This window comes from Oreochromis aureus, linkage group 5 (assembly GCF_013358895.1).
Source record: "Oreochromis aureus strain Israel breed Guangdong linkage group 5, ZZ_aureus, whole genome shotgun sequence".
Classification (NCBI taxonomy): Eukaryota; Metazoa; Chordata; class Actinopteri; order Cichliformes; family Cichlidae; genus Oreochromis; species Oreochromis aureus.
This window is the reverse complement of record NC_052946.1, coordinates 32,149,145-32,176,801: the sequence shown is the minus strand read 5'-3', so window position 1 is coordinate 32,176,801 and position 27,657 is coordinate 32,149,145. Positions and strand designations below refer to the sequence as shown.

General features: G+C 38.5%; 2 protein-coding genes across 2 annotated transcripts; one reads left to right on the top strand and one right to left on the bottom strand.

The window, feature by feature from the left end:
- Nucleotides 1–596: 596 nt before the first annotated feature.
- ilrun (inflammation and lipid regulator with UBA-like and NBR1-like domains) lies at nt 597–12,354 on the bottom strand. The gene is made up of 5 exons (XM_031739854.2): nt 12,006–12,354; nt 9,543–9,697; nt 9,222–9,419; nt 7,196–7,500; nt 597–4,272 (listed from the first exon to the last, which is right to left on the bottom strand). The coding sequence occupies exons 1-5, from the start codon at nt 12,161–12,163 to the stop codon at nt 4,246–4,248; spliced, it is 843 nt and encodes a 280-aa protein (XP_031595714.1). The 5' UTR covers nt 12,164–12,354; the 3' UTR covers nt 597–4,245.
- Nucleotides 12,355–13,352: 998 nt separating this feature from the next.
- On the top strand, nt 13,353–22,543 carry snrpc (small nuclear ribonucleoprotein polypeptide C). The gene is made up of 6 exons (XM_039612146.1): nt 13,353–13,454; nt 15,552–15,594; nt 15,806–15,914; nt 18,128–18,187; nt 21,419–21,523; nt 22,039–22,543. The coding sequence occupies exons 1-6, from the start codon at nt 13,447–13,449 to the stop codon at nt 22,161–22,163; spliced, it is 450 nt and encodes a 149-aa protein (XP_039468080.1). The 5' UTR covers nt 13,353–13,446; the 3' UTR covers nt 22,164–22,543.
- The last annotated feature ends 5,114 nt before the right edge of the window (nt 22,544–27,657 follow it).

Below are 27,657 nucleotides of genomic sequence, written 5' to 3'. Positions count from 1 at the left end.
CACACACACTAATTTGAAGATAGGTGTGGCCCCAAAACACACTGGCATCAAAGCCTGATGGCTCTGCCACTTTGACAGATGTGCTGACATTGGCAGCTGTAGGTGCTGCGCCTCCCTGGTGCTAATTAGAATCAATGATCTGCACCTGTTTACCATGTGCGTGCTAATGGTGCCTTTTGTAGAATTTTTAATGAAACACAATGTCGTCTCTGTGTGACACACACCATCCAAGAAGTTTGTGTTTTGTGGTTGAAATTTTATTACTATTTAATAATTTGCTTGGCATTAAAAGTTGCACTTTTTGTGTTAATGGATGCAGCTTGCTAACAAACCTTAGAACTCCACACGTTCATCCAAGTACAGTATGCTGTGGCTAAAACTAATTTTGATGATTTGAAGTGGGACTTTGCGTGACGTTACTGTGGCTACACAGTGCATCTTTTGTGCTGTCGATGGATGTGAAACTGTAGCTCAGCAATTACATGATACTGTTTGAGTTGGGTGTAGCTTAAGGTTAAAGTGGCAGCTGGAGTATAGAGTGATTTTATGCAAAGATGACATTTACTTTGACCCCATGAAAAAAACAAAAACTGAAGTCATTGTTTCAGTGTTAATTTAATCATACAAATGCTTAATTATAGTTACAGGAGGAAAAAAAAAACCAACTTAATTTTGACAATTTCTCTTCAGATAAATGTGCTATCTTAGGACTATGTAAACTTTCATCTCATCCACTCACTCTGCCACCCATCTCAAGTCCAAACATAGTCACAAACTAAAACTAAAGAATGGATCCAGCACTATTTTCTCACACACACACACACACACACACACACACACACACAAGCAAGCCAACAAGAAGGAAGCGCACGCACGCACGCACGCACGCACACACGAAAAGAAGGAAAAGACAGACGTGAATAATCGAAGCAGTGCAGAACAGTGTATACTGTTTGGGAGGAGGACTGTCAGATGACTCAATACAAACAGAGAAGAGCTGCAACACAGAATGCTGGTGAATTTTAAAGATAAACATACACTATAATAGAAGAAACAATCCCCTTTATAATTAACCATCAAAAGTTGTTTAAAGGACTTTAAAATCAAAATATTAAAAGTTTCTAATAATCCTGTTTGAACACTTCCTTATAAAAACTGTAACACTATAATGGCGTTCTATGGACCACCCATTTTATTTTTAGGCCAAAAAGATACACAGAAAAAAACTAAACAAAAAACAAAACAAAACAATGGACATAATGAAGGTAGCAAAGCTGAAGTAGAAATTCAGGTGTAACAGCAGACAAACTCATTCATGTGATCAGAAGAGAAAAAAACAAACCCAAAAACCATACATTAACCTTCACGTTCAACATCAGACACTGGTGCAGGAATGAAACTAGTGTTTAACACTGAAACCTTTCATTTCAGGATATATAAAAACAAAAACCTGAAGCTGTGAGGAATACACAAATCAATAAAATATTTTGAGGAGGGGGGAAATGCTGGTGTCACAATCCACAATAAGCCAAAGAAAACCTCAACTGACCCTCAGTGCTAACAATGCTGATAACAAACATCTACATTTCTTCAGACAATCTGCTAGGCTCACACTACAACTCATCACTTTTCCCCCCTCATACAGTATACTCAGCACTCACAAGAAGTCTGGTGTAGTTTGGTCTTCTGATTTTTAGCACCACCTGCTGGCTACGAATGGGAATTATTAAATCTGCAGCACAGACAGAAAGACAAAATAAATAACATCTGGGAAATTTTTGATGTGTGAATTTTTGGTGCAGAATCACTCAAAAATACTTCTGAGGTACACACTTATTAAAGCTCTGTCAGTAATGATGTGCATGTGTCAAGTCATCCTTTCCCCAAGTAGTATACACCATTTATGTCAGTTCAATCCAAAGAGAAACCATTAACATTTACACGCACACACGCACCACGCAGGCACATACATACATACATTATGTATATATATATATATATATATATACACACTCAGTACATGTGCTGTAGACATGGACTCAGATACTACAGTCATTCACCAGGCAAAATAGATTTAGATGGCTTTATCAACCTTTCCTCACAACTCACATATTCAAGCTTACTCACATCCATTTGCGCTTCAGCCTCCATTAAAAGCGAAACCCACCCTAAACAAAATAAAACAAACAAAAATAATAATAATAATAAAATAAACTCCACCCTTGTCCCATGCAGTTTCAATTATGCACCTGCAGACTATGCAGCGGATGATGCCACCCATTTGTGTCTGGTCTCTCTGGATTTTGTCTTTGGAAGAAACTGGGTTCCTACACAAGAATTACAAATATTTATATGCAGAAGGGCAGGAAGTCTTAGTTTTTAATAGTCTATGTAAACTTGGACAATAAGACTTGTTTCTGTAGATATTTTGTCAGACAACACAAGTCAAATGCATGTGGCATCCTGGATTCACAAAGTCCAACCCTGCTTAGTTTGAAGTTAACTGTAGTAACGAGAGAAAACGGCTTCTGTTACAAGCATCCAAGCCATCTTACAGTCCAAATCTGTATGACAGCAGAACATAAAATCTCCAAATTATCAAAGATGAGTACTAAACTCAAATCAAGGACTGCAAAGAAAAGGAAAAAAAAGTGACTGTATGTGGAGCAATCAGTCTAACAAGCCAAGTCGTAGCAGGGGGGAAAGTGTCATGCTGCAATGCAGTAACTGCTGGAGTCATATTGGAGTTTTGAGAATTTCAAGTTTCCAGTTTGTGAATTTCTTAAAATTTGAATCACAAATGGAAGTGTGTGATTTTTCTAAAAGCTCCCATATTTTTGGAGCTTTAACCAAACAAATACGGACGACTCACTTTAGCCAAAGTCAGATATTGATTGTTGCCAAAGCCAAAATTAAAGTGCCCCTATTGTGCTTTCTCCTTCCCTCCAGTGTGTTACATATCTTCTGTGCATATAAATAGCTTGCAGAGTTAAAAAGGCCAAACTCAATTATTCCAACTCCAAAAAAAGCAGTCCTCATTTACACATTTCATACATGTAATAGTGACACAAACACAGCACAGTACAGGACTAATCAGCCATTTTTCACAAGGCTAAAAATCCTTGCGTTTTAACTGCGACGATCAGCATTATCATAGCTAGAAGACAACAGCTGTGCTGATGAGTCAAAGTAAAAGGCAGAAGCGATACAATGTATTTCTAACAGTTTTAAAAACCTTTTGTTAGCAGTCAACAGCTTTCAGACGGTTTCCTCGCTTTTCATGAGAGAGACCTCAAAAAGATGCGAGTGTGCCAAAAATGTGAACATTATTTTGAACACTGAAATCATATAAAACAATACAGGCTGTAAATGAGCATAACAGGGGCACTTTGGATATAGTGTTACATTTTAAACATGGCATCGCCATATCCATTACTACTAGTTGTCTGGTGATGTAAAATTGGTTGATGATGGGAAAGATTCCCATCTCTCTCATACATGAATGCAACTTTGAGGCTTACATTTTTGTACGCACTTAAGTGATGATTTTCCAGAGCTGGCAAAGACCTGTGCATGTTTTCTTTCTTTCCTTTCTTATGTGTAGTTTTCTGCTTCTGTGTTTTACCTAAAGGAGTTTGAAACTTCTGCACATTTAGATTTTTTACATTTTTTTTGAGGGGTATGGTGAATAAAAGACAACACCTTTTTTTGTTCAATTCTGAGCCTTCTTTGAAACACTGTTTAAAGCCTCAACATGAATGACCACTAGAATTTCCTGTACTACTCTAACATATTTAAAAAAAAAAAAAAATAAAAAAAAAATAACAATAATAATAATATTTCTAGACCTGGGTAGGAACCCCAAAGAGAGAAAGCATTCAACTGCCCACGGGAATACCAAACTGTTTAGGGTGACTTTCACTTTAACTAGGCACGTTTTTACCACGTAAATAAAAAATAGTCAGGTGTATCTATTCGTAAAGGTTTATAGCACTCTTAAATGAAGCATTCACACATGCGAATCCAGGTTTGATGTCAGGTGGGATGTTTCACTGCAGCTGATGTAATCCATCACTTCACTGTCCTCTGTGTTTCTGTGGAAAGGGCCACGGGTTGTTTTTGGAAGAGGGTTGTCATGAGTCAATATAAAACAACTGTTCCTCCCCCCTCCAACTCCTCTGTGTTTAAGGACTCCCAGGGTGCTAAGCTCTTCATTCACCATGGGGGAGAGGGGTCTTTGTCATTCTAGCTCTGTCCAAATGGGTAGGGTCCCTGTGGGGGAAGAAAAAAAAAAAAAAAAAAAAAAATGAGAGAAAGCCTTTTGGTTTAGTTTCTATTACAACACAAAGGGGAAAGAAAAACAAAAGCTCCACCATGTCTGTGTTTATCTTCAGTTTCAGGGCGGTAATAAAACGTGACAAAACAAAACCGCTCAGGCAGTCTTCTTTCGAATTAATGCATTGCTTAAAAAGCCACAAAAGATTCACACAGCTAGCTGACTCTAATCATTCCAGTGTAGCCAACCCTGAAAAGGTTGAGAGGTCAAACTGTAAACAAAGCTTTGCCTATGAAAAGTACTGGACCACACCTCTTAACCTTTGAATTCGGATATTTGCATTGCTACAGGTGTATAAGATGATGGACGTAGCCATGCAGTGTGCTTTTACAAGCATTTATAAAATAATGGGTTGTTCTAAAGAGCTCACTGAATTTGTAACTGTAACAGGATGCCATCACTGCAACAAGTCGTTCATGCAAATTTCTTCCCTCCTAGATAGTCCATGATCGGCTTTAAGTGGAAAGTGGAAGCATTGTGGAACCACAGCGCATCAGCCATGTGCATAAAAGTCGCCAGCTCTCTGCTGACCCAGTAACTGCAGACGCCAAAACTTCCACTGGCATAAACATCAGCACAATAACTGCGTGCATGGAGCTTCGTGGCACAGACGATCAGCTCCTCCAGGTGTAATGTGTAGGTGGTTCAGTCCATACAGTGTTTGAGGAGATAATACCACAGAACAAAATAGTCTCATCTAAAAGATTTAAGTAAGTGTGATTTTTTTCTTCAACAAAGAACATTGAGGGAGTTTAACAAAGCTATAACATAGAGGTTTACACATCTCACAAATAATTACCTGTTAGCCAAACTGTAGCAATACTTACATGTTGGCAACAATGCATATCATCTCTGATTTTAACAGGATGTTCAGCCACACTAGAATTGCAATTACGGTAATTAAGAATAAAAGTAAGAACTTAACAAGAAATGAGGAGCTCGCTTTGCTTTTCTCTGATACTTACCACCAACACTGCAAGAAAATACAAAACCTGGCCAAAAGTAAAACTCTATAGCATTCCCAGTTGAAAAAGTGGGGCTTTTCATTCCTTTGGAAGGTTCAGGCTTTCCACTGTAATTAAAAACTATATATATTTAAGGGAGGTTTATTTACTCAAACTTAGAAAAAAAAAAAAAAAGAGGGAAAAGCTAAATAAGATACCCTAAACTTGGTTTTGACCATTTGCAGACCAACCGCTGATTTGAATGTAGTTACCACCAAAACACACACAAAAAACCCCTGCTCTGTCTGTAAAATTAGAACATTTTTTTTTAATATTCAAACTTTGTTCTGCATCATCATGGCTCAAGCTGTGCTTAATAACATTATTGTTTTGTGTGTTAGTATCACAGCATTTCAGCTGTCATCAAAGTGCTGAATTTTTTCGTCATCTACAGTGTTCGAAATAGAACTTGGACATAGGACATTATTCGTTTTTCTCATGACTAATGACTGCACTTAAAAATGTCAAAATATTTCACTCTGGACTAAAGTGTTTAACATAGAAACTGCGATGCACATCATCAAATGTCAACATTAAACCAAGCTTTTAGTCCTATAATCACTTCTATATTACAGGACAGAAAAACTACAAATATCCCCACTGACTCCTAGAAACCAGACGATTGCGCAATATGCTGTACCGTAAGACTAAAATGGATTAAGTCACAGGAATTCTTTTCTGTTTTAAGTAATCCATCTCAAGTTACAACTAATTAAAATAAAGTTTTAAACCCTGAGGCTCGTCTAACTGTCCACAACCTGATATGCCGACAGCTGCAGAGCAGACTGCCAAGAAGACGGTTAGTGTCTAACCACAATCCCCCGAGTAAAGAAATCTAATCATCTAATTACTCACGTGAACTTTCCTTTGGCAACATTTTAGTCAGTGGGAAGCATATGTAGGTGAATTGATTATATTAAATTTGTGTTAAAATGTGTGCAAATATGTGTAGTCCCAAGAGGAAGAAAAAAAATAAACGCAATTATCATATTCATGCCCATAGAAAGAGAGAGAGAGAGAGAGAGAAAAAAAAAAGATATCCGATACTTGGGACCAGCTTCACAGTTTAAGTGGAACTAAACGAAACACTGATAATGTAATAGAATTTAATTTTACAGAGAAACAATGACCATTATGGCTTCTTTTTGTGGCATATAAAGAAAAAAATCCACGTAGCATTGCCGAAAGAAGGTTTCAGTCTCACAATTCAGCACTGATATGATTTCCCCATCTCCTTCTTGGTGGGACAGCGTCAGAGCTGAAAGCAGCACGTAAAGGTTACTTAGTGCTTTGTTTAAATGGATCAAGTTTAAGTTTAAGAGCTCTAATGTGCAGCTGTCACGTTATAAATAAACAGCAACATGGGGGGTATACCGAGTGGTAAAATAAATAATAACTTACAAATTCCAGAGATTAATGTTTTTCTGCCAGCACTGCTCTCTTATTTGCAACGACAGTGTTGCATTTTTCCATTATATTCTCTGTTATAATCTCTAGTGAACACAGGCAGAATCCAAACACAAAGAAAGCTGATAGCTGCCACTGTGATACCTGTCAGGGGTTTGAGGTTTATGTGAAACACACAGATGCAAAGAAAGTCTGGCAATGTCGAACACTTCGTAAGCTACACCCTATAGACCCTATAGAGCCATAGAACTGCATAAAGCTAAATATTTAAAAATTTTGTACAAGTCAAAACAACTGCTCATCTGCTGCCCATCACATGTAGAATGGAAGAATGTAGTTTTTACGAAAACTTGCATATGGTACTTAAAAGTATAACGGAGTGAATGTAGTGATGTAGGTTTAAAGGTGAGAGTAGATCTGTGATGAGTTCATTGTTACATATACATACCTGTCCATAAGTTACCACAGAAAGATTAGTTTGGAGACCATTTGACGCCCTATTTACAGCATTATGAGACAGTCCATTCTGATCTTGCTGGATTGGCTCTTGCGTGCGCTCCCAAGCTCCACCTGGATCTCTGAAGCTGTTGTCAGTGGCATCATGCTTGTTCTTCTGTGGTGAGGCAAAAGGGTTGAAGTCTCCCTGCACATTGCGCTGGGGCTGAGTGTTGAATTCTGTCTCGAAGGAAGATAGCTGCTGAGTCACTCCAAGAAGACCTCCAACTTCTACACTAAGAATCACCCATATTACATCTGTGGAGATAACAAACGAGCACAAAAGTGACCTGACTGTGTAACACTCAATTGTTTTGCTAGTTTGACAACTTTCTTAGTGTTAAATTGCTATTAACAGAATATGTAGAATCAGAATCGCTTTTATTGCCAAGCTTGTACACAAACAGGAATTTGTTGCTGTGTGTTGGTGCCAAAAAAAACAAAAAAAGAGTATGTGGTTTAGTTTGTAAACTAAAATTAGGTTTTTAAGGGGGAACTTTTCTGCTCTTTTCCAACTCTTTATATGTATTTTTGTACTCTTTTAGAGCATTTTTGCATGCTTTACAGCTGGTTAACCTCTGGTTTTTGGAGGATATCCCCTAAAGCATGCGCTGCATTGCTGTTTCGAAGCTTTTAGAAAATAATTACTGAAACTATTCTCTTCCACTTTGTATCGTGACCTCTTCCAAAAGAACAAGGAAAAAGGGAAAACAATGAACCTGCCAAATCTAACTAACATTGTTACCAGCAATGTAACTAATGGTGCTGGCATAATTGCATAATTTCCTTAGGGATTAATAAAGTTTTCTGATTCTGATAACAACAACAAGGGAGAGGTAGATGTAAGCACAGGAGTGCATGATGAGGAAGGAGATAAGGGACTGCTGTGAACAGGTTTCACAAGCTGAGGTGTGATTATCTACAGCTGAGGGTGATGTTGATTCTCTGCTGGGCATTTGTGGAGCCTCCCAGGTGACCTTCTGTCAGAAACATGCAGATTTCACTCCCTCCCCCCTTCACTTTAAACCAACTTGCTTCTGATTGCCTGTCCCTCTAAAACAAAAGACTGAGATAGTGGGTGGGACCTCTGTGCTCACAGCCAGAGCTACATGCCTGAGAGAACAATATGAAGTAGGTTTGTTACAAGTCTCAAATGAAGACTTAAACCACGGGCATCCTCAACATTGTCTGGTGTCTGGTTAAAACCTGACAGTCTGAAGAAATTTTGTTGTTCGTCTTATTTTATGAGAAACTGAGGTATAAACTAAGGCAGTTCAATTATGGCAAAAATCATAATCATGAGGGGTGAGGAACAGTGTTAGGCCTTGACTAGGGGGCAATTTTTGTAAAGCCAGTCTCCGGCAGCTATTGGTTCCTGCCAACCTGCCTCCGCTGTGGGAAGTCTGCAGCCACAGATGGAGGCCAAGAGGGCACAGAGTGACAGTGAGCTCACGTGGCTCAGAGACCTGCAAAGCAGTCACAGAGGCGAGAAAAAACCAAAGCCGACAGCAAATTGTCGCACACTGTTAAAAGTGGGCTGAGTGAAAGACCGTCGGATCTGCAGAAACAGGGAGCCACACACAACTGATAATCCTGCAGGTTTTGACTACAAAAACTAGAGTCTTACTTCCTCGAGATTGATCTTCTTGATTGATGTCTCTTAACGATCTTTTCTGAAGCTGCAGTAAAACGCGACTGACTTTAAGTTATTAAGATGACCAAAGAACACAGCTATGAAGAAAAGGGGAGCCTAATGTATTACAGAGTACCTAAACAAGACCTTTGTTGTGAACATGAAAGCAAAATACTAACAGTTATATTATAATGTTGTTTTTAATCATCACAGGAATCGAAAATTGTAAATGAGATTTAAATCTTTAAATCTTGGCTTAGTATGAACTGAAATTATTATTTACTATTATTAGTCATAGGTCTCATAAATGTACTTGATAGTTAATCAAAGTAGTAGTGGTTCTTACCTCCATAAAATAATCCAGTGGCAGTACACATCCTCCACTGGCCCTGGTACATGCCAGGAGTTGTGGGACTTCGCATCTGCACACTCACATCTGATATTTCTTGGGGATCTAGTGACTTCACCATAACTGTGTTTACATGCCCAAACTGATCGCCTCCAATGTACTTGAGACAAACGCCCGGTGGCCACGACTCTGCACCTACAAGACACCAAGAAGAATTCATTCAAAATACATCTCAACAAAATCCATGAACATGTTACAGATTTATAAAGACTACCTACATGTATACAATGTGAAGGTGTAAATGTAAATCCCATATACCTGTGTTTTGTATCCTCCAGGTCTTAGTGAACAGTGTATCTGGAGGGACAGACTCTCCTTCCCCAATTGTCACATCCTCAACAAAGGACATAGATGGGGTGTTGACATTGGGACTTTCAAAGTCATAATATGCACCAATAGCAGCCTGCAGATTCCTGTTCCAATGCAAAAGAAGGAGCATAGAGTTAATACACATCAGCAATACCTATCGATCCTGGTTATTAATCTTGAAATCATAGTGCTGCAGTATACAGTAAAGTCTGTCCAACTTCAACATGCACCTTCTGCATCTGCCTTTTCTGATTTCTTATGTTTTGGATATTTGTCACATTTACATGTTTTCAGATCAAACAAATTTTAATTAGTCAAAAAGAACTAATAAATTTCAAATGATGATTTCAATTATTAAGAGGGGAAAAAAGCTATCCAAACCAAAATTCCTCCAAGAACACATACACGGCTCATCCTGGAGGTCACAAAAGGACCCAGAACATCATCTAAGGAACTGCAGGCCCCACTTGGCTCACTTAATGCCAGAGTGTATGACTCAACAAAAAACGAGACTGGGCAAAAATGGCATCTATGGGAGAGTTCCACAGCAAAAAAACACTTCTGACCAAAACCAGATTCTTATATGGCGCTTTTCTACTCTCCCAGAGCACAAAGCGCTTCATTTAACATGCCTCTTTCACACACTCCTATTCATTTTTCTATGCTTAAGTGTTTTCTATCTACATTTTACACACATTCATACTCTGATGCATCCATTCTAGTATGCATAGTTAGTATCTTGCCCATGGATATCTGGCATGCAGACTGGAGCAGCCAGGGACCAAACCACCAACTTTCCAATTATTAGATGACCTGCTCTACCTACTGAGCTACCAAAAAAATCCCCACAAAGGCTTGCCAAATGCACCTTGATGATCCCCAAAACATAAAATATTCAGTGGAATGATGAGTTTTTTGGAAAGTTTATATCCTTTTATATCTGGCATAAACTAACACAATATTTGATAAAAAATAACATCACACCAATAGTCAATCATGGTGGTGGTAGTATAATGGCATTGGGCTGCTTTGCTGCTTCAGGAGCTGGACGACTTGCCATTATTGATGGAATCGTGAATTCTAATCTATACTAGAAAATCCTGAAGCCATCGGTTTTTTGTCCTGAAGCTGAAGCACACTCAGGTTATGCAGCAGGACAACAACAAAATATCAGAAAGATCAAAATAAATAAGATAAAAAGAAAACAAATGTTTTGGAGTGGCTTAGTTAAAGTCTGAATTTAAATCTGATTAAGATGCTTTGGCATAACCTTAAACAGTCTGCTCATGATTGAAAAGCCTCTAATGTGGCTGAATTAAAGAGCGGGCCATAATTCCTCCACAGCTGTGTAAAAGACTCATTGCCAGTTACTGCAGACTCTTGATTGTAGTTCTTACTGCCAAGGGTGGCAAAACTAGTAATTAGATTTGTCTCAGGTAGGTTTGGATAACTTTTTTCCCCCTTAATTAAATCATCATATGAAAACTGTATTTTGTTTTAACTCAGATTATCTTTGTCTACTCACATTTTTTGCTGATCTGAAGCATGTAAGTGTGAAAAATACACAACAAAAAGAAGTTAAAAAAAAAAAGTTGTACAGTCCTGCATAGTCATCTTAGTGGCACTTCTCTTAGTTTAGCTCTGCCAGTAAGAGAGAAATAATGCTGCCTGGTTTAGTGGGTTGCTACCTCTGAGCCATTGCTCATATATTAGCCATAAATTCATGTTTACTTAGAACTTCCAAATCTTGGATAAAGGGGACAGATTCAAACAACTGCCGCGTAATGATGCCTTCTTTCCATTATGACCTCCTAAGCTCCATTCCCCTATACAGAAGCTATGTGAAATCAAGTTTTATCTTTCAAAACTGATCCAATCAAGGGCATCAATCGCTGACAAACTAAAGAACGTGAGCGTAGCTGGCCAGGAGCACAAAGGCGTTGTGATCAAGACCACTTGTTGTCGGCCGTTGATAGATCACGACTGGTTACGTCATCAGAATAACGTGAAGTGAGCGGCGCTGCCTTGAGTTTTGGCTTCCCGAGGAGCACGGTTTAACTGGCTCTGTGCGCTGTTATGTAACATGGCTGACGATCCAGGAGCGAGAGTTCCCTGTGCTTAAATTAGCCTGCTAGCTATTTGGTTCCTCAGTGACTTCACCTTACTGTTTCCTCTGCGGTCACGGCAAACTTTACCGTTTCACTTCCGTTTGCCAGTGATGATCGCTTGGAGTTAACAGCCATCCCATGGAATGGGAATGGTGATATGATTCCCTTCAGGGTTCAACGTCACCTCTATAGCGCTCTATTTTGTACAAATTTTATCTATGTAGGCTAACAAGCTAATTATAAAGCTAGGTTAGCGTCATACTCCTGTCCTCCCCACAGCGGGCCCTCCAATCCCCGCACTCACCAGTTGGTCATGTCCAGGAAGAAGGCGCAGCCGGCAGGGTTGAGCTGAAAGCCCAGCAGCCTCTGAAACTCCGAAATGAGGACGTCTTTGTCCGTGGTGCCCATGCAGCTGAACTTCTGCATGAGCTCCGCGTCCACGTCCATGTCCGTGCCCTCCATGGGTGCCAGGTGTCCCGTGGCGGAGACGGGGGTGGTGCGGGGGTCCTCTCTCAATTGAGTCCGAGGCCTTGTTCAGCCATAACAACCAGCTCAACAACAACAACCGTTAGTGCGCATGGCACAACTAGGGGGACGATGTTTGACGTTGCAACAGCGCGCTCGTCGCCCTCCGCCAATCACCTGGTGGGCGTCGACGTCATCTGTTGCTATTTGTAGCCACCTTTTCATTGGTTTATCAATGAAATCTGTTTCCCATCTATCAGTTCAGCGTAAAATATGGACAGTATGACTACCAATATATATGAAAAGAACAGCACTGAATATAATAATTAAACATATAAAACTTTTTCAGAATTATAAGAACTCACTTTTTAAAGATGTACTTTTCCTTACCCTTTCTATGAAGTGATTATGCTTGAAAGCAAAATTCAACATACAGGAAAGAAATACATAAATCAGTAACGATCTGTATATATCATTTACATAGCAAATTTTCACAGTTTAACAATAGACCTCATGTACCTAATCTTTTATCTATTCAGATAATCATATTTTATGTATCAATGTCATGCTTCAAAATCCCTATTTTTGAATTTTATAAATGGTAAATGAATACAAAGTTTTAAAAAACATGCGTTGTTCATTATCAATATAGGGGGTTATATGAATATAGTGCTTTTGACAACATTTCCTGTCCAGTGTCTTGGGAGAAATTAACACATTTATTTTATTGTTGTTGGGTTTTCTTTTGAACAACACTGAATCTACTAGATATATGTAAATGATGCCCTTTATCTGCACCACCTTCTTTTTTAATTGGATTGCAAAATATAATTGTTTTATTATTGGTACAAAATCTTCTTGCTAATATGGTGGGTTTAAAAAAAATTAATTGGTTTGTTTGTTTGAAAGTTGCTGATTTTGGTTGTAATTATGAATGTAATTACGTCATTTACATGCAGTGGTAGTATATACTACCTAATAGTAGCCTAATGGAAATCACTAAATGTCAAAAAATTATTATTGTTATTGTACTTTATTATTATTATTATTATTATTATTATTATTATTATTATTATTATTATTATTATTATCATCATACTTTTCATCTACTGTATTTAAATCACAACTAAATAACTAAATACCAACAGAAGAAAGAAAACCATGTAATTTTCCGTAACACGATTTTAGGCGGAACTAAATTTGTGGAGGTCTCCATATCTTGTCGGAACGCTTATTGGGAGTACCGGCGTCGCGCTTTCTGGCTGAGGTTGCTGTGAAACATGCCGAAGTAAGTTCACATAAAATTTGTTTTTACTGATAAGTCTTTTACCTATTTCGTTTAACAGCATTGATGTGCGTTTGTATTTAAATTAAGTAAGAATTGGTGGTAAGAAAAATCCTTGTAATAACCGGGGTATGCTCAGACCGAGGCTGTAAGCTGTGTCTGGGCTCTGGCTATTTGCTGGAGCGAAAGCCAACATTTACCAGCAAATATCGACAGATAGTGAAGTCATGGGTCCGTGATATTGAATAGATCAGTCTATCAGTGGTTTCTATTGAGGCTAACGTAACTTGTGTAATACGCTTAACAAATATCTAAACTACAGAGCAGTTCGCTGTTTTGTTCGAGTTTTCTCGCGGTTCCTAATGGTCCAACAATTAAATGTTTATTTAGTTCAAACTTTTCATTGTTTTTTCGCCTTTTTTTTAAATTCATTCTACATTCACATGTAGAAGTGTGGTCTGGTATTAGATTAAAGATCTTGTTGACACATATTAACATTATTTTACTTTCAAGGTGAACGCCATAGAGGGAGACTAGCTGCAAAGCTCACCATAACAAATAAGTAAAAAAGAAAGTGAGACTATTAAAAGATTATCATCACTTTATAATGAGGAAAATGCATGCCAAAACATCACTTTTTTAAAATGGTACTTTTCAACTAATTTGATGTTAACTACAATTGTGAGTCATCTGGCCTGAGAATATCATATCTATTTCTGAAAAATAAGAATAATGTAAACATTTCTTGCATGACCACAGAAGTATACATGCTATGCTTTGTGAAAGGTAAATATTTCCAGCTGGGAGGGACTTTTCGTGTAGGGCATCTCAAAATCTAGCTGGACATTTTCTAACACCTGCATGGAACACATGTTACTTAAAAAAATGCATTGTCCTTTACAACACACTTCTAATATACAAAAAGATATATTAGAGGGAATATTTTGTCTAGTGGTGTTTTGAGCTGACCTGTGACATGGTGTTACCCTGTTTGAAAACTGTTGTTTTTAAAGGGATGGACATTACTCAGGTACGCCATGTTGTTTAAAAGTTAATTCATTTTCTTTGGATGCAGCATTTTTGGTGAGTGAATAGTTTAATTTCTCATCCATGCTTTTCCCACTGAAAATGTTACGTACAGATGAACTGAATAAACTTTATGGGATTTCCTTACCTGGATTATTGACCATCAAACCGTGAACCATTGATACAAGGCAGGATGGATCCAGCATTTCATGCTGCTTCCGCCAGTCTCTGACCGTTCAAATATCACAACAGAAGTAGCGACTCATCAGACCAGAAAACATATTTTCAATATTTTGTCTGCCGTGGCAATGATTTGGTGTGAATTGTTGCCTCATTTTCCTGTTCTTAGCAGACTTTAGTGACACCCAGTATGGTCTTCTTTTGCTGTAGTCCATCTGCTTCAAAGTTTGATGTGCTGAGCATCTCAAGAAAATCAAACCAGCGTGCCTGGCAGCAACAACCATGTCATGTATAATATAAAACTTAACCAAGTCAACATGACAAAATGCACTAGTTGGTGCCATGTGATTTAGCCTATTAAATTGATTTACTTTGTTTGCATTGTTGAGCAGACATAAAGTGGCCAGTGAGTGTATAAGAGTACCAGCCCTATGTTATTGATATTAGGGGTGGGTTTAAACAATCGATTTCTCTGATTCAAATCAATTATAGTTTGAATAATGCAATATCTATTCATTAAATCGTAATTTGATTTTTAAATATACATGTATTTTGTCAGAAACACCAGAATCTCAAGTTAAAGCTCACAAAACTACTTAAAAAAAACGCCAAACAGCTAAAACGGCAAATGAGAGCAGGTAAACGGATTCTGCAAAACGATGTCAACACAAAGCAATGATAACCGCTTACTTTGACACAAAGGCATCTGCTGTGATGAAGTCTCATAAGTGTCAGCTTTGGTTTTTATACATAGATATAGAAATATGGATATGTACTGACAAATGATCAGAATTATAATATATCCGATTGGTCATATTTAAAAGGTCTGGATTTAAAAAAAAAAAAAAAAAAAAAACACTAAAAAGTTAACCTCTGTTTTTTTTAAATCCTCAGGTTTTACTGTGACTACTGTGATACCTACCTTACACATGATTCGGTAAGTTTTGTTTGTATCAAATCAAATTGTTGAAAGGCATTAGCTTGTGTGTGTGTGTGTGTGTGTGTGTGTGTGTGTGTGTGTGTGTGTGTGTGTGTGTGTGTGTGTGTGTGTGTGTGTGTGTGTGTGTGTGTGTGTGTGTGTGTGTGTGTGTGTGTGTCTTTTCTGCTCCAGTTCAATATCTCATGGTTTTACTCTGTTTCTGTTTAAGCCGTCAGTGAGGAAAACCCACTGCAGTGGCCGAAAGCACAAAGAAAATGTGAAAGATTACTACCAGAAATGGATGGAGGAGCAAGCACAGAGTCTCATTGATAAAACAAGTAAGAATATTATTGTCTGAATGTCTTGTGTCAAGAATAAAATTACTACAGGCTTTGGTTTCAGGTAAGATTAGGAAGCGTGAGTCATAGTCTCCTGATGACAAAACATGTTTTGATCAGGGGAGAAACTCTGTTCTGACTCTGAGCTCTTTTGGATACAGATCACATGTCCAACAAGCCTAACTTAAATGTGAAAGTGCCCTCTAGTGGCAGCATCAGTGATGTTTTTATTTGCTTGTACAGTGGTCCCTCGTTTATCGCGGGAGTTGCGTTCTAAAAATGACCCAGGGCTCGCAAAATCGCTAGCCCGACGTCCCGGGGCTAGCGATTTTTCCAGTCGGGCTACCAAAATCTATCTCAGCCCTGCCCGTCGGGCTATCATAGGAAGGAAAAATATATGTCAATGCTTTTGCGTTCTTTCGAAAATGTAGCTGAGTAATTATGTGATTGGCATCGATGAGCCACTGTCAATATGTGACATATTGAAATCACGTTTGAATTTGCGCTTGTTTTTTGCTTTCACTTTCACTTTGCGATCGCACGAACGGTGTGTAGAGAACGGCAGCACTGATTGGTGAGTGACGATTAATTGCGCACCAATTCCTCTGACATCGTCTTATCACTCATTAGCTTACTGTTCAAACGTGACAAGTGAAATCTCCCACAGCAAGCTTAAATATGTCATAGAGGTTGATTGCGCAGAGAATCACTGACCGTTATGTAAGTACGTGTGTAAAAGCAGCAGGATTTACGCCGGTATTTTAGTTCTGCTGAGCCAAATAAGACAGGTCAGGGTGAAGAAGGGGCAGCCAATGAAAAGCCTGCCACAAAACGGAAAAGTTATGACAAATCAGACTATGAGGCAAAAAGAAAGCTCAGCTTTTTTGGTTTCATGGACAAAAGAATTTATGTGGCTGGAATATGACAAGCTAAATAACATGATGTTCTGCCAGGTGTGTCGTGAGTTTCATTTCATTTGAGTCGACAAGCGCCTTTGTAACTGGGACCAGTAATTTTAAGAAAGAACCCATGAGAAATCCAAGAAATGCATTATTGCCCAGTCTGCAATATCTTTCCCAGAACAAACAGCAATTGCAAAAAACATACTAAAAATAAACCAAGCACAAGAAGAAGTCCTGAAAAATCTTTCAAAAGCGTACTATGTTGCACAGAGTGAACTACCATTGTCAAAATTTAGCAGTCTTTGCAAACTTCAAAAAGCAAATGGCCTAGATCTTGGTTCCACTTACCCCTTACCCTTGACTTCAGTGGAAATTTCAGATTCAGGATCTGACACAGACTGATTCATGTTCTACACAGTTCTTGCAAGTTCATAGAAATTTCTGTTCAATTAGAACCAAGTATTTGAGTTGATGATTGTAATTTTTATACAGTTGTTGTGATTTGTATTTTAACAATTTTCTGATTAATTTTTGTTTCCGTTACAATATTATACATTAAAGTATAATATTGTAAAGGAAACAGAACATTAAAAAATTGCTGTCTTTTTTATTCGGGCTACTTAAATTTATTTTGGGCTACCAAAAACTGAAGAGTGCCTGCCCGAAGGGCTACCAGAGATTTTGAAATTTTGCGAGCCTTGTAACCTGCGATAGGTGAAATCCGCGAAGTAGCCAACTTTAGTTTTTACAATTATTATAGATGTTTTAAGGCTGTAAAACCCCTCACTACACACACTTTTCTCAGACAGGCAAGAAGATTTTCACACTTTTCTCTCTTGTTTAAACACCCTCAAAGTTCAAATCTTCGTAGAAAAATAAGTCCAGTATTATGTTAAAATCCGAAGTAAAAGCCTGTTACATATCCCACATAGGCATGCTTTTGCACTCATGTAGGATATCCAAGTTCTCTGCTTAACCAGTGGGCTCTATACACCAGCTTACTTGGGCCTCTGAGATTACAAACCACTAATCCATATATAAAATGCAAAGCTCATGAGTGTTTTTGTCCACTGTGGAGGAATCTGTTGTTTTACAAACTAAATTCTTCTTTGTGGCTTTTAAACATGACACTTGATTTTGTTTTTTGAAGTCACTTTTATGTTACTTCCTCTCCCATTTAAAAAGATCCCATTTGTTGGACTCCATATGTAGAGCATTGCACTGAAGTTAGATTGGGATCTGTACACGATTCATAATCTTCATGAAAAATTTCTTTTTTTGTGTTTTTAATTTTGTCTTTTCTGCCAACAGCGGCCGCATTTCAACAGGGAAAGATTCCTCCCACACCGTTCCCAGGTGGCCCTCCCCCAGGTGAGTCCATCTTTACACTTGGTACTAATTTAATTAACCAACCATAACACGGACACTGGCTTTTTATAAATTCATAACCATATGGGAAATTCTGTTAACATTGTCTTTTTAATTGGAGGTTGAATGAAGTGCATTTCACTAGACTAACAAGAAGCCATACATGTGGAGCTTTAGCAGTCATATCCTGAGGATAACTAACAATTAATTTGCGTGAATAAAGCATCTCATGACATGAAAAAAATATGCAGTGTTTTTATATATACACTATTAGAGCTGGGCGATATGACCCAAAATTCATATCTCGATATTTTTTAGCTGGATGGCGATATAAGATATATATCTTGATATTTTTTTAAAGCCATAAAGTAAGAACAAAAAGAGAGTTCTTAGTCAGAGCTGTGTCCCAGATGTCACACAGGCACTTTTATTAACATACAGCATAGATGTACATGAAAAAAAACTACTCAAAAATAAATTATGAGCATTTATTAAATAATGATGCTCTATAAATAAAAGAAAACTATGTTGTTTTGTGCATAACAAAGAGCTCACAATTGTGCAGTCAAAATGTAAACTAAAAGACGCTGAGCATAATAACAAAGACAGATTTCACAGCTGCTCTGTTCCCAACTTCTACTGCGTGACTGACAGCCTGGAGTTTGAAATCCGCTTCGTAACCATGTCTCTGAACAGGTGCCATTTATGGTCCTTATACACACACAATACGGTAATATTACGTTGAAGCACAGTACGTATTACTCCGCGAGGCTCCTCGGTAGCCGTAATGCTCCGACAATCCATCAAGCGGTGCAGCTCCGTAGCTTACCAAAGTCGAACTTAGAGCTGGGCGATATATCGAGTTTTTTAAAAATATCGATATATTTTTATACAAGATATAAGATGTGACAATATCCTTTATAATAATAATAATAATAATAATAATGCATTGGATTTTATATAGCGCTTTTCAAGGCACCCAAAGGGCTTTACAATGACATTATTCATTCATGCTCACATTCACACACTGGTGGAGGCAAGCTACGGTTGTAGCCACAGCTGCCCTGGGGCAGACCTGCAGGCAGCAGGTACACAGATTGCTGAGCGCTGTGTACCACATAAAATCGGTTTGCGGTCATCAAGCACAACCAGAATTCATACAAAAGGCGCGCAGTCAACTTTTGAGAAAATGAAAGGATTTCAGGCTGTGCAGTTAGGCGTTAGCGTGGCTAGCTCGTTAGCGTGGTTAGCTCATTAACACGTTGACGCCGTCCAGCCCCACACACGGGGCGATGCGCAGTAACTCATTAACGGAGATTTGCCGTGTCCATCTTGTCGCTGCCTGCAGGTGAAGCGATGGGGGAGGAGGGGGAGTTGTGTTCGGTGAAGGAGAGGCGAGGTCGAGTAACGTTGCGTAAAGACAAAAGTGGACGAAAGAGAGGCAAACTTGCGGCTCCGCAACTATAATTATAACGTAACATAGACTATATCGATATAAAGGATATTGTCACATCTTATAGCTTGTATAAAAATATATCGATATTTTTAAAAAACTCGATATATCGCCCAGCTCTATATATATTTGCTAAAAGCTGGATTTATGACTCAGGTTGGGATTGCTTATACAAACGTGTATCAAGTCCAGACTATGTGCCAATTATCAGCATTTTAAAGCTTTTAAATAAGAGGCTTTGTATTCAGCATCTAAACTTATTACATGCATCTAGCGTCTATGCTAGAGATGCATCTGACCCTGTGAGATCAGACAAAAGCACACATTCCTTAAGTAATGTCAGATTGAGTTCATATGTAACTAGTGCCTGTAAAGTTGAGTAAATTCACAGGAGGCACATCATGTTGTGCCTCCTGCAAGCGCTACCCAAGAAGCACCTTTTGCTTATATTATTGCATTATTGCCAGTAGTGACAATGCATCTGAAGCAGATTGTCTCTTGTTGTGTTATGTGCGAGGAAGAGCAACTGCGAGCAATTTCTCAGTGTTGTGTGAAAATTAAGATGAAATTGAGCTACGATGTGAGTCACTGATTTGCAGATTTTTTTTATTTTTATTTTTTTGGTCAATAAAATGTTGTTTTGTTTTGTTTTTTTAAATTCCAAATTGTGGTAAAACTGTGACCACAAACCTGCACGACAAAGTTAATGGTAAACATATGTTGAGTCACCCCCACTCTAGCTGACTGTGGCAACTCTAATCACATAAATTGATAAATAAATAGTTTGTTAATGTTTAAGACAATTTAATTAGTTGTTGCAAGATGTTAAGATGCCGTCCACCATTATCCACCACTGGAGCCCTAACAGACAGCAGCAGCTCTTTCTCTGTTAATGTAGGTTGAAAACAAGCAAAGTGGGAGGTAAAAGAAATGATGGTTGAACATACCGGTGTGGTTCTGCAGTACTTTAACCTAGAAATAAACAGTTGCATCTTTGGTTTACTTCCAACACGGCAGTGTGTAACCATATTCTGCACAGTTATGTGCAGATTAGCCTGCAAAGAAAGATGGCTACTGGTGCTAGCACTAACATTAACATAGGCAAACTGTTAAGTGTTATGCACAGTGTAAAGTACCACACTTATTAGTGAGATTTAAAAATCCTGAATTTAATACTGAATAATGTAATTATTAGTTATTAAATGCTGCTTAAATACACATCCAGTATTTTTACCATGTTTAACCTCATCCATTAGCTGGTACTCTATTTTGGCTGTATGCTGAGTGTTGTCTTTTAGACAAGTTGACTAGTCTATTTTTTTCCCCCCACCAGGAAGCACCTCGCTTCAATTATTTTATTATTTCCAGGAGTGAGAATGCATCTAAGTGAACCATGGCCTGCTGTGGTGCTACAGGGAAACTCTATAAAATTTCCCAACATTGAGCTCATGCGTAAAATGAATTAAGGGGAGCAACAAAACTCACAATCACAAGTTTGCTGATTTATTGATCAAAGAGAAGGAGGAAAAAAAATAAAAAACAAGGTCAAAGATAATGATGATAAAACTGCGACCAATAAAACGATCCCTTGGAACTGTAGTGAGCATAAGCTTTGTCTGTTGTTGGATATTTGTTTTCTCTTGTTGGTCACATATCACTGTAAATGAGGCTCTTTGCATATACTGTGATTCACTCTATGGGATTTTGACATGTAAATTTCTGTGCACTGTACAGAGTCTTAACATTAATTGTCCACTGGCATTTTTCTGTCTCAAATACAGCTGGTCCTCCTCGTCCAGGCATGCTACCAACACCCCCCATGGGAGGTCCTCCAATGATGCCTATGATGGGGCCTCCACCACATGGCATGATGCCCGGTGGGCCTGGTAAGAAACCTTTTTCCTTAATTTTATGATACAATTTGGTATTACCTGAAGGTGTGGCCTGGCCCTAGTTCAATTGTTAATTTGAGATGTATTCAACATGATACAGAAATGTTTTGAAGATAGTCATAGTTGTAAAGTCATTTAAAAAGTTTTAGACTTATTGTTGTTAAACAAGGTTGTATTCATAAGCAATGACCACATATGCAGATGAAGCTGTTGACCACACACGGTTATTTGAATATTTATTTATTATTGTATTGTGTGTGACTTCTCTTTCCTGATTGGCAGACTTTCTTTTGCTTTTATATCACTGTAAAATCAATATCTTCTGAATCAGCCTTGGCAAAATTAAAATATCTTAAGCAATCAGACATTTCTGTGCCTTGGTGGCCAGATGAGACAAAAGACAAGGAGGTTACTTGAAAAAGTCTGTCAGTGCACTGATGTGGGTGTTTGGGTAAACTGGTGTAATGAATAATACCTAAAGCTGCGTATGCCATCACCATCACATCTAGGAGGCATGAGGCCACCAATGGGAGGGCCCATGCAGATGATGCCAGGACCGCCAAACATGATGCGTCATCCTCGACCGATGATGATGCCGCCGGTGAGGCCGGGCATGATGAGACCAGACAGATAAGGCCGAGTGGACTTTGTGCTTTGTTTGTTTCCATGAAGAGCCGCTGTGTACGGAGGACACTTGGCTTAAACTCTTTTTTTTTTTTTTTTTTGTAAGCCTGCTCAGCCGGTCTTCAACCTTGAACATGCATTTAAATTGTCATTTCTGTATAAATACTTAATTTCCTGGTATTTATGACAATAGCCATACAAATAGTCTCATTTTGAATTTTGAGTGTATGATTGGAAGAACTTTTTTTTTTCCACTGATATTCAACGAACACATAAGAGAAGCAGGTTTGATTTGACAATGTTCATCACTAAGGTTTTGCTTTGTTTTAGATTTTAAATGTTTTTGTACTTTGTTGCAATGGTTGCAGGAATAAAATGTTGATTTAAAAACCTGTTTCCTTGTAATTATTTAAACCCTTATGTTCAGACTCTAAGCACAGCCAATATTAAAGCATTTACTTTATCAATCAAAAATTGTAATAAAACTTGTAATGTTGCCTCTGTACAACACCATTGTTGATTATAAGTCAGTCACAATCTAACCATTTCTATAGTATTAACTGATGTGTGATTTTCAGAGGCTCAATTTGATTGGACGAAACAATCATTTTTAATATAGGCCATGCTTTTAATACTATGAAAATCATTTGCAGTCAGTGACTAGTTGAAATCTACAGCTCATGGACATCACTAAATGCTGTTACCTGCCAGGCCTGGCAGAGCATCTCATTCAGTTGCTTCTTGCTTGTGATGTTTTCTCTGCCTTCAGTTTTGTTGTCAGTGAATGAAAGCCGTGCTCTACTGGGTTGAAATCAAGCGACCGATTTGGACATAGAACAATATCCAATTTCTTTGCCTTGAGAAAGTCTTGGGTTACTTTTGCAGTGTGCTTTGTGTCATACATGTGAGTGAAACGCTGGTTTGTTTGAATCAGGGTAGTGAGTATATCTCTGTACACTGCAGAATTCATCCTGCTGTATCGATCAGCAGTCACAACATAAAACACTGGTAGCTAGATGCTCATCTGTTTCATGGATGCAGCATGCTTCCGATAATGAGATGTTCCTTTTCCAGTCATTCTGAAAATTGCAAAGATTTTGGACATGATACACTTTCCTCCTCAAGAGTTTTCTTGACTTGCAAGATGTCACTAGACTAGATGTTGTGAAGGTGTTTTTATTAACCAAGGAATAAAACTTGCAATCATCCTTGTGGTCTTTCAGGCTTTTTGGTGGTCCTGAGCTGGCAAGTTCTTTCAGTCTTAAGACTATAATAGTCTGTGGATTTGACCGCTAATTTTCCTCTGATAGGTTTATGTTGGATTATATTTGGTTTTTCAGCTTCACTTACATTGACATCTTTTTGGACATTGCAGTCAGAGTTGAATCGCTACCAAAAGCAAGTTCAACTCTTGGAATCAAGATCCACATCTTTTATCTTCTTAATTCATCATGAAACAAGGGCACAGGCCTCACCTTGCTTTGAAACTGCTCTTGAGCCAATTGTCCAATTACTTCCAAGTTTATGCGACAGGAATCAAGGCAATTAACAGTATCTGTACACCATAACACAACAAAGATAGTGAAGAATGAGGAGCATTTAGGAGCTAAAAAGTAGATCAATTCAATTCAATATGTTTTTCTTTTTATTAAACAGTTTTATTCACAACACTCACCTCAAGGTAATGTAAGGAAAGACCCTACAATAACACAGAGAAACCCCAACAATCAGACCACCCCCTATGAACAAGCACGTTGGCGACAGTGGGAAGAATAAGCTGTTTCAACAGGAAGAAACAAAGCCAGGCTCAGGGAGGGGCAGCCACGGGGAGAGTTAGAGATTAATAGTAACTCACAATTAAATACAGAGAGATGTATAAACATACGGTGAGTTAAAAGGGGCGAGAGAAGAAAAAACTGTGCATCACAGAAATCCCCCAGCTGCCTAATGCAGCGTAACTAAGAGAAGATTCCAAGTCACCTGATCCACATTTACCTATATGCTTTATCGAAAAGCAAAGTTTTGAGCCTAATCTTAAAAGTAGAGAAGGTCTGTCTCTTGAATCCAAGCTGGAAGCTGGTTCCAGGGAAGAGGAGCCTAAAAGCTGAAGGCTCTGCCTCCCATTCTACTTTTAAATACCATAGGAAACAGAGGTAAGCCTGCAGTCTGAGAGCAAAGTGCTCTATTGGGGTGATACGAAAGCAGCTGGGCAGCAGTGCAACTCAAATGTATTTTTAATGTTTATTTGCAAAGGGACAATGCACATTAATTAACGTGAGCACTTGGGTCCATCATTTAAATGCCCCAGATATAGCCATACACAGTAATTATCATCTGCAGTCCCTGATGGGTTAATGGTATTTCTAAAAAGTAAAAGAAAGCCAAAGATGCAAAAACATCTTTGCATAGATAAGTGCAGCTGAAGCATTTGGATTATAAAACAAAGACATAGCCAAACAACATTAAACAAAGATTAAAGACCACTAATATTGCTCACATGCCAAAAACCCTGTAATTAAACACTAATTTAGATTATAGCAATGTTGTTTTATACATTTGGAAAAAGAGTTGACAGATTTTTATTTCCTGAATGTTTCAGGCAACCCTTTGCTAATGGGTTTGGCATATCAACTCAAGTAGGTGACACAGAGCCGGTATATCAGCCTAGATACTGCTTTATGGATCCTTTTAAAATTAAACTGTGTCTTTGAAATTAAAGCTCATAGTTGGCAGCTGAATGTTGTTTTGAGCTGCTGACAGAATTACATGGTGTGGATTGTGTGTGTGTTCAAAAATGGATTTGACACAGCATCGCTCAAAAGAAAAAAAGTGTTTGCTTCTGCTCTCAAAAGAGGAAAAGCGGAAAACGAGAATGCAATTATTGCCACTGTAATACACTCTGAACTCTACCTGCTCGTGTCCCGGTTTGTTATTCGATGCAAACATTTAGAGAATTTGAAACCAGAAATTGTAGAAAGAAGTTTCAAGGTTTGCCCCTCCCGTACTTGGTTCATCCTACATGCGAGGGGCACGTTGTCTCAGCCTGCAGGTATTAATGTGTTGGTTAATGTGTTAGCCTCTCTCAGCATTGCAAGCAGAGAAACACAACAGATGGATATTTCTAATATTGTTTCACAAGACAAATGAGAAAGTTCACCCGACCCTCATTAGTTTACTCAGTCAAGCATGTTTGAAGAATTACAGCTCTTACATAAGAATCTGCAGCAGCTAGTGAATCATTATCTCAGCTGACATTTGTATCTTCCATGCCTTGCAAGAATTCACTTCTGTCCTCTAGTTGGGCTCTAACCTCCCTATCCGTTAACACAAACCTCTGCCCATAGTTATGAAATTTTCTCAACAGATGGAGCTAGAGAGTCGTAATGCTTTCCAATTAGAGCCAAGACACTGGAATGATGTGCAGTGACTGATTTTTGTGCTTCCATGGACTGTCAAATTTCTTTGTATCTCACACTCCCAGAGGACATTTTTGTGGCTTTATGGTTTAGGAAATTTCTAGGCCATGTACAAAAAAGAAACAAATTTGTTGGGGGGCAATAGCCATATGCTTCACGCTGCGTTTGCCAATTTATAGACTTGCAGAGCAGAGGGAAGGCACTGCAAAGACAATCCAAACTGTTACAGTGCTGTGCACCACATCAGATAACTTTTGGGAGCTGTCAGTCATGCATGGTGTAAATTGTAATCTTCAAAGAGACTCTGCTAGATGACATGCATTCTTTAGGCCACTCTAAAGGTTTCAGCTTTCATTAAGTGTCCTATAAACATTCACTCTCCACATCAGTGAGACAGAAATAAAACCATGTTAATGCACATTTTATGCATATGTCGAGCATAGGCGGATGCCCCTGTGTCATCTGAAATCCACAGACTCTTTATGAATATTCAATCCAGCCATGAAGTGGAGCGTTGCCCTGAAGGGGAGGAAGTGTAGTGGCGAGAAGTGTTTATGATTAGAGCTCAGGAGTTGAGGAAATCATGAGAAATATGTGTTATAATGAAATCTACAGAAGCAAAGCAGCTCGTGAGCATCCACCGCATTGTCGGGTTGAGTGAAATTAGGCCCTGAAAAAAACATTTATGCAGAGATATTTTCAACAATGCAGGCAAAGGGAGCTTTGGGAGAAAGTATTCCCTTGATGTTTCCATCACTGGAGCTCTATTTTGCACTATAAAACACTATCATATACACTCACTGGCCACTTTGTTCGGTACAACTTGCCAGCATCAAGTTGGACCCCTTTCGCCTTTAGAACATATGTCAGGGAGTGAATCTCCCAAGGTATCAGATTTTGCATTTTTAGTTCATATATAACAAACAACACTGCTCATTAAGAAATAAATCTGAAAGTGAAATTTTTACTTTGGTTGAAACAAATTCACCAATATCAGAGTTGCACATCGGCAAAACATGAAACTGCATTACAAACAGGGAAAACAAAACACACCTCCTGAATGTATTTACTCAGCTGACATGCAACAGTGTTAAATAAATTCAATTTCTTTTTTTTCTATCTCATTAGAGAAATAAATGGTGCTTTAGCCACTAAATGTTCAACAAATGTCACCTTTTAGGAGCTAACACTACCATTTGAAGCTGCACAGCTAGTGTTGGGTGTTTTTGTGGAACACACTTTAAACACACTGTTTAAATCTATGTAGCTTTGGAGGTAGATTCCTATCTGCTCCATACTGCATGCTAAACTATCCTTAGGCAAGATACTGAACCCCAAGTTGCTCTCTCATGGGTTCATCAAAGTGTAAATCTTAGATTGAAAGCAAAAAGAAGTGCTTGTAAGAATGTGTGTGAATGAGGCCTGTTGTATAAAGACCTTTCAGTGCTGAAGTACAGTAGAAAAGCACTATATGAGAACCAGTCCACTTTAAACCAAAACAATGAGCTGAAAGGTGCTGCAGAGCTGTGCAAAACTTCACAGTTTTGGGTTATAGTTCTCTGTGGGTTCATTGCAACAAACTTATTAATGTAAGGATGTTTGATTTATCTTGGTTAAATTGCTTAACTTCATATTCTTTTGATGTTTGCTAACTCTTCTCATCTTTTTTCGTTTTTTGCAGTGCAGCTCACATTCACCTTTTTGATATTCCTGTCACAAGTCAACGCATTAATGTCACGAATATCAACACTCAGAGCTCACAGAGAGGCACTCGGAAAGCTATTCTCTGCAGACCCCCGGACCCATCGGCGAGGCCTCAGCACAGAGGGGCTTAAGCAGAACTACTGATTGATTAACCGTTCATACCAAACAGGTTAGACTGCGGCAGACAGACAGCCACCTCCACCCAGATTTACGCTCTTTGCAAGATAGTTTGGCTTCTGTATTCATGATGGTGCATCTTCTTTCACTCCCAGCATGCACTTGGCATTCTTTCCATCCAGCAGCCTTGGCTGAATAGAAAATAATAATCCCCTGACCAGCAATTCCTCTAAAACCATTTGGCTCATAACTGCATGAAGACCAGGG

Bases quoted from the DNA above. Each gene is read 5' to 3' on its own strand.
- snrpc (XM_039612146.1), top strand. The intron at 15,915-18,127 runs GTAAGAATATTA...TTCTGCCAACAG, and splicing joins GAGTCTCATTGATAAAACAA to CGGCCGCATTTCAACAGGGA. The intron at 21,524-22,038 runs GTAAGAAACCTT...CATCACATCTAG, and splicing joins CATGATGCCCGGTGGGCCTG to GAGGCATGAGGCCACCAATG.
- ilrun (XM_031739854.2), bottom strand. From the start codon at position 12,163: ATGGAGGGCACGGACATGGACGTGGACGCGGAGCTCATGCAGAAGTTC. The intron at 7,501-9,221 runs GTAAGAACCACT...TTATCTCCACAG, and splicing joins CACTGGATTATTTTATGGAG to ATGTAATATGGGTGATTCTT. The intron at 4,273-7,195 runs GTATGTATATGT...CTTCCCCCACAG, and splicing joins CTGTGGTAACTTATGGACAG to GGACCCTACCCATTTGGACA.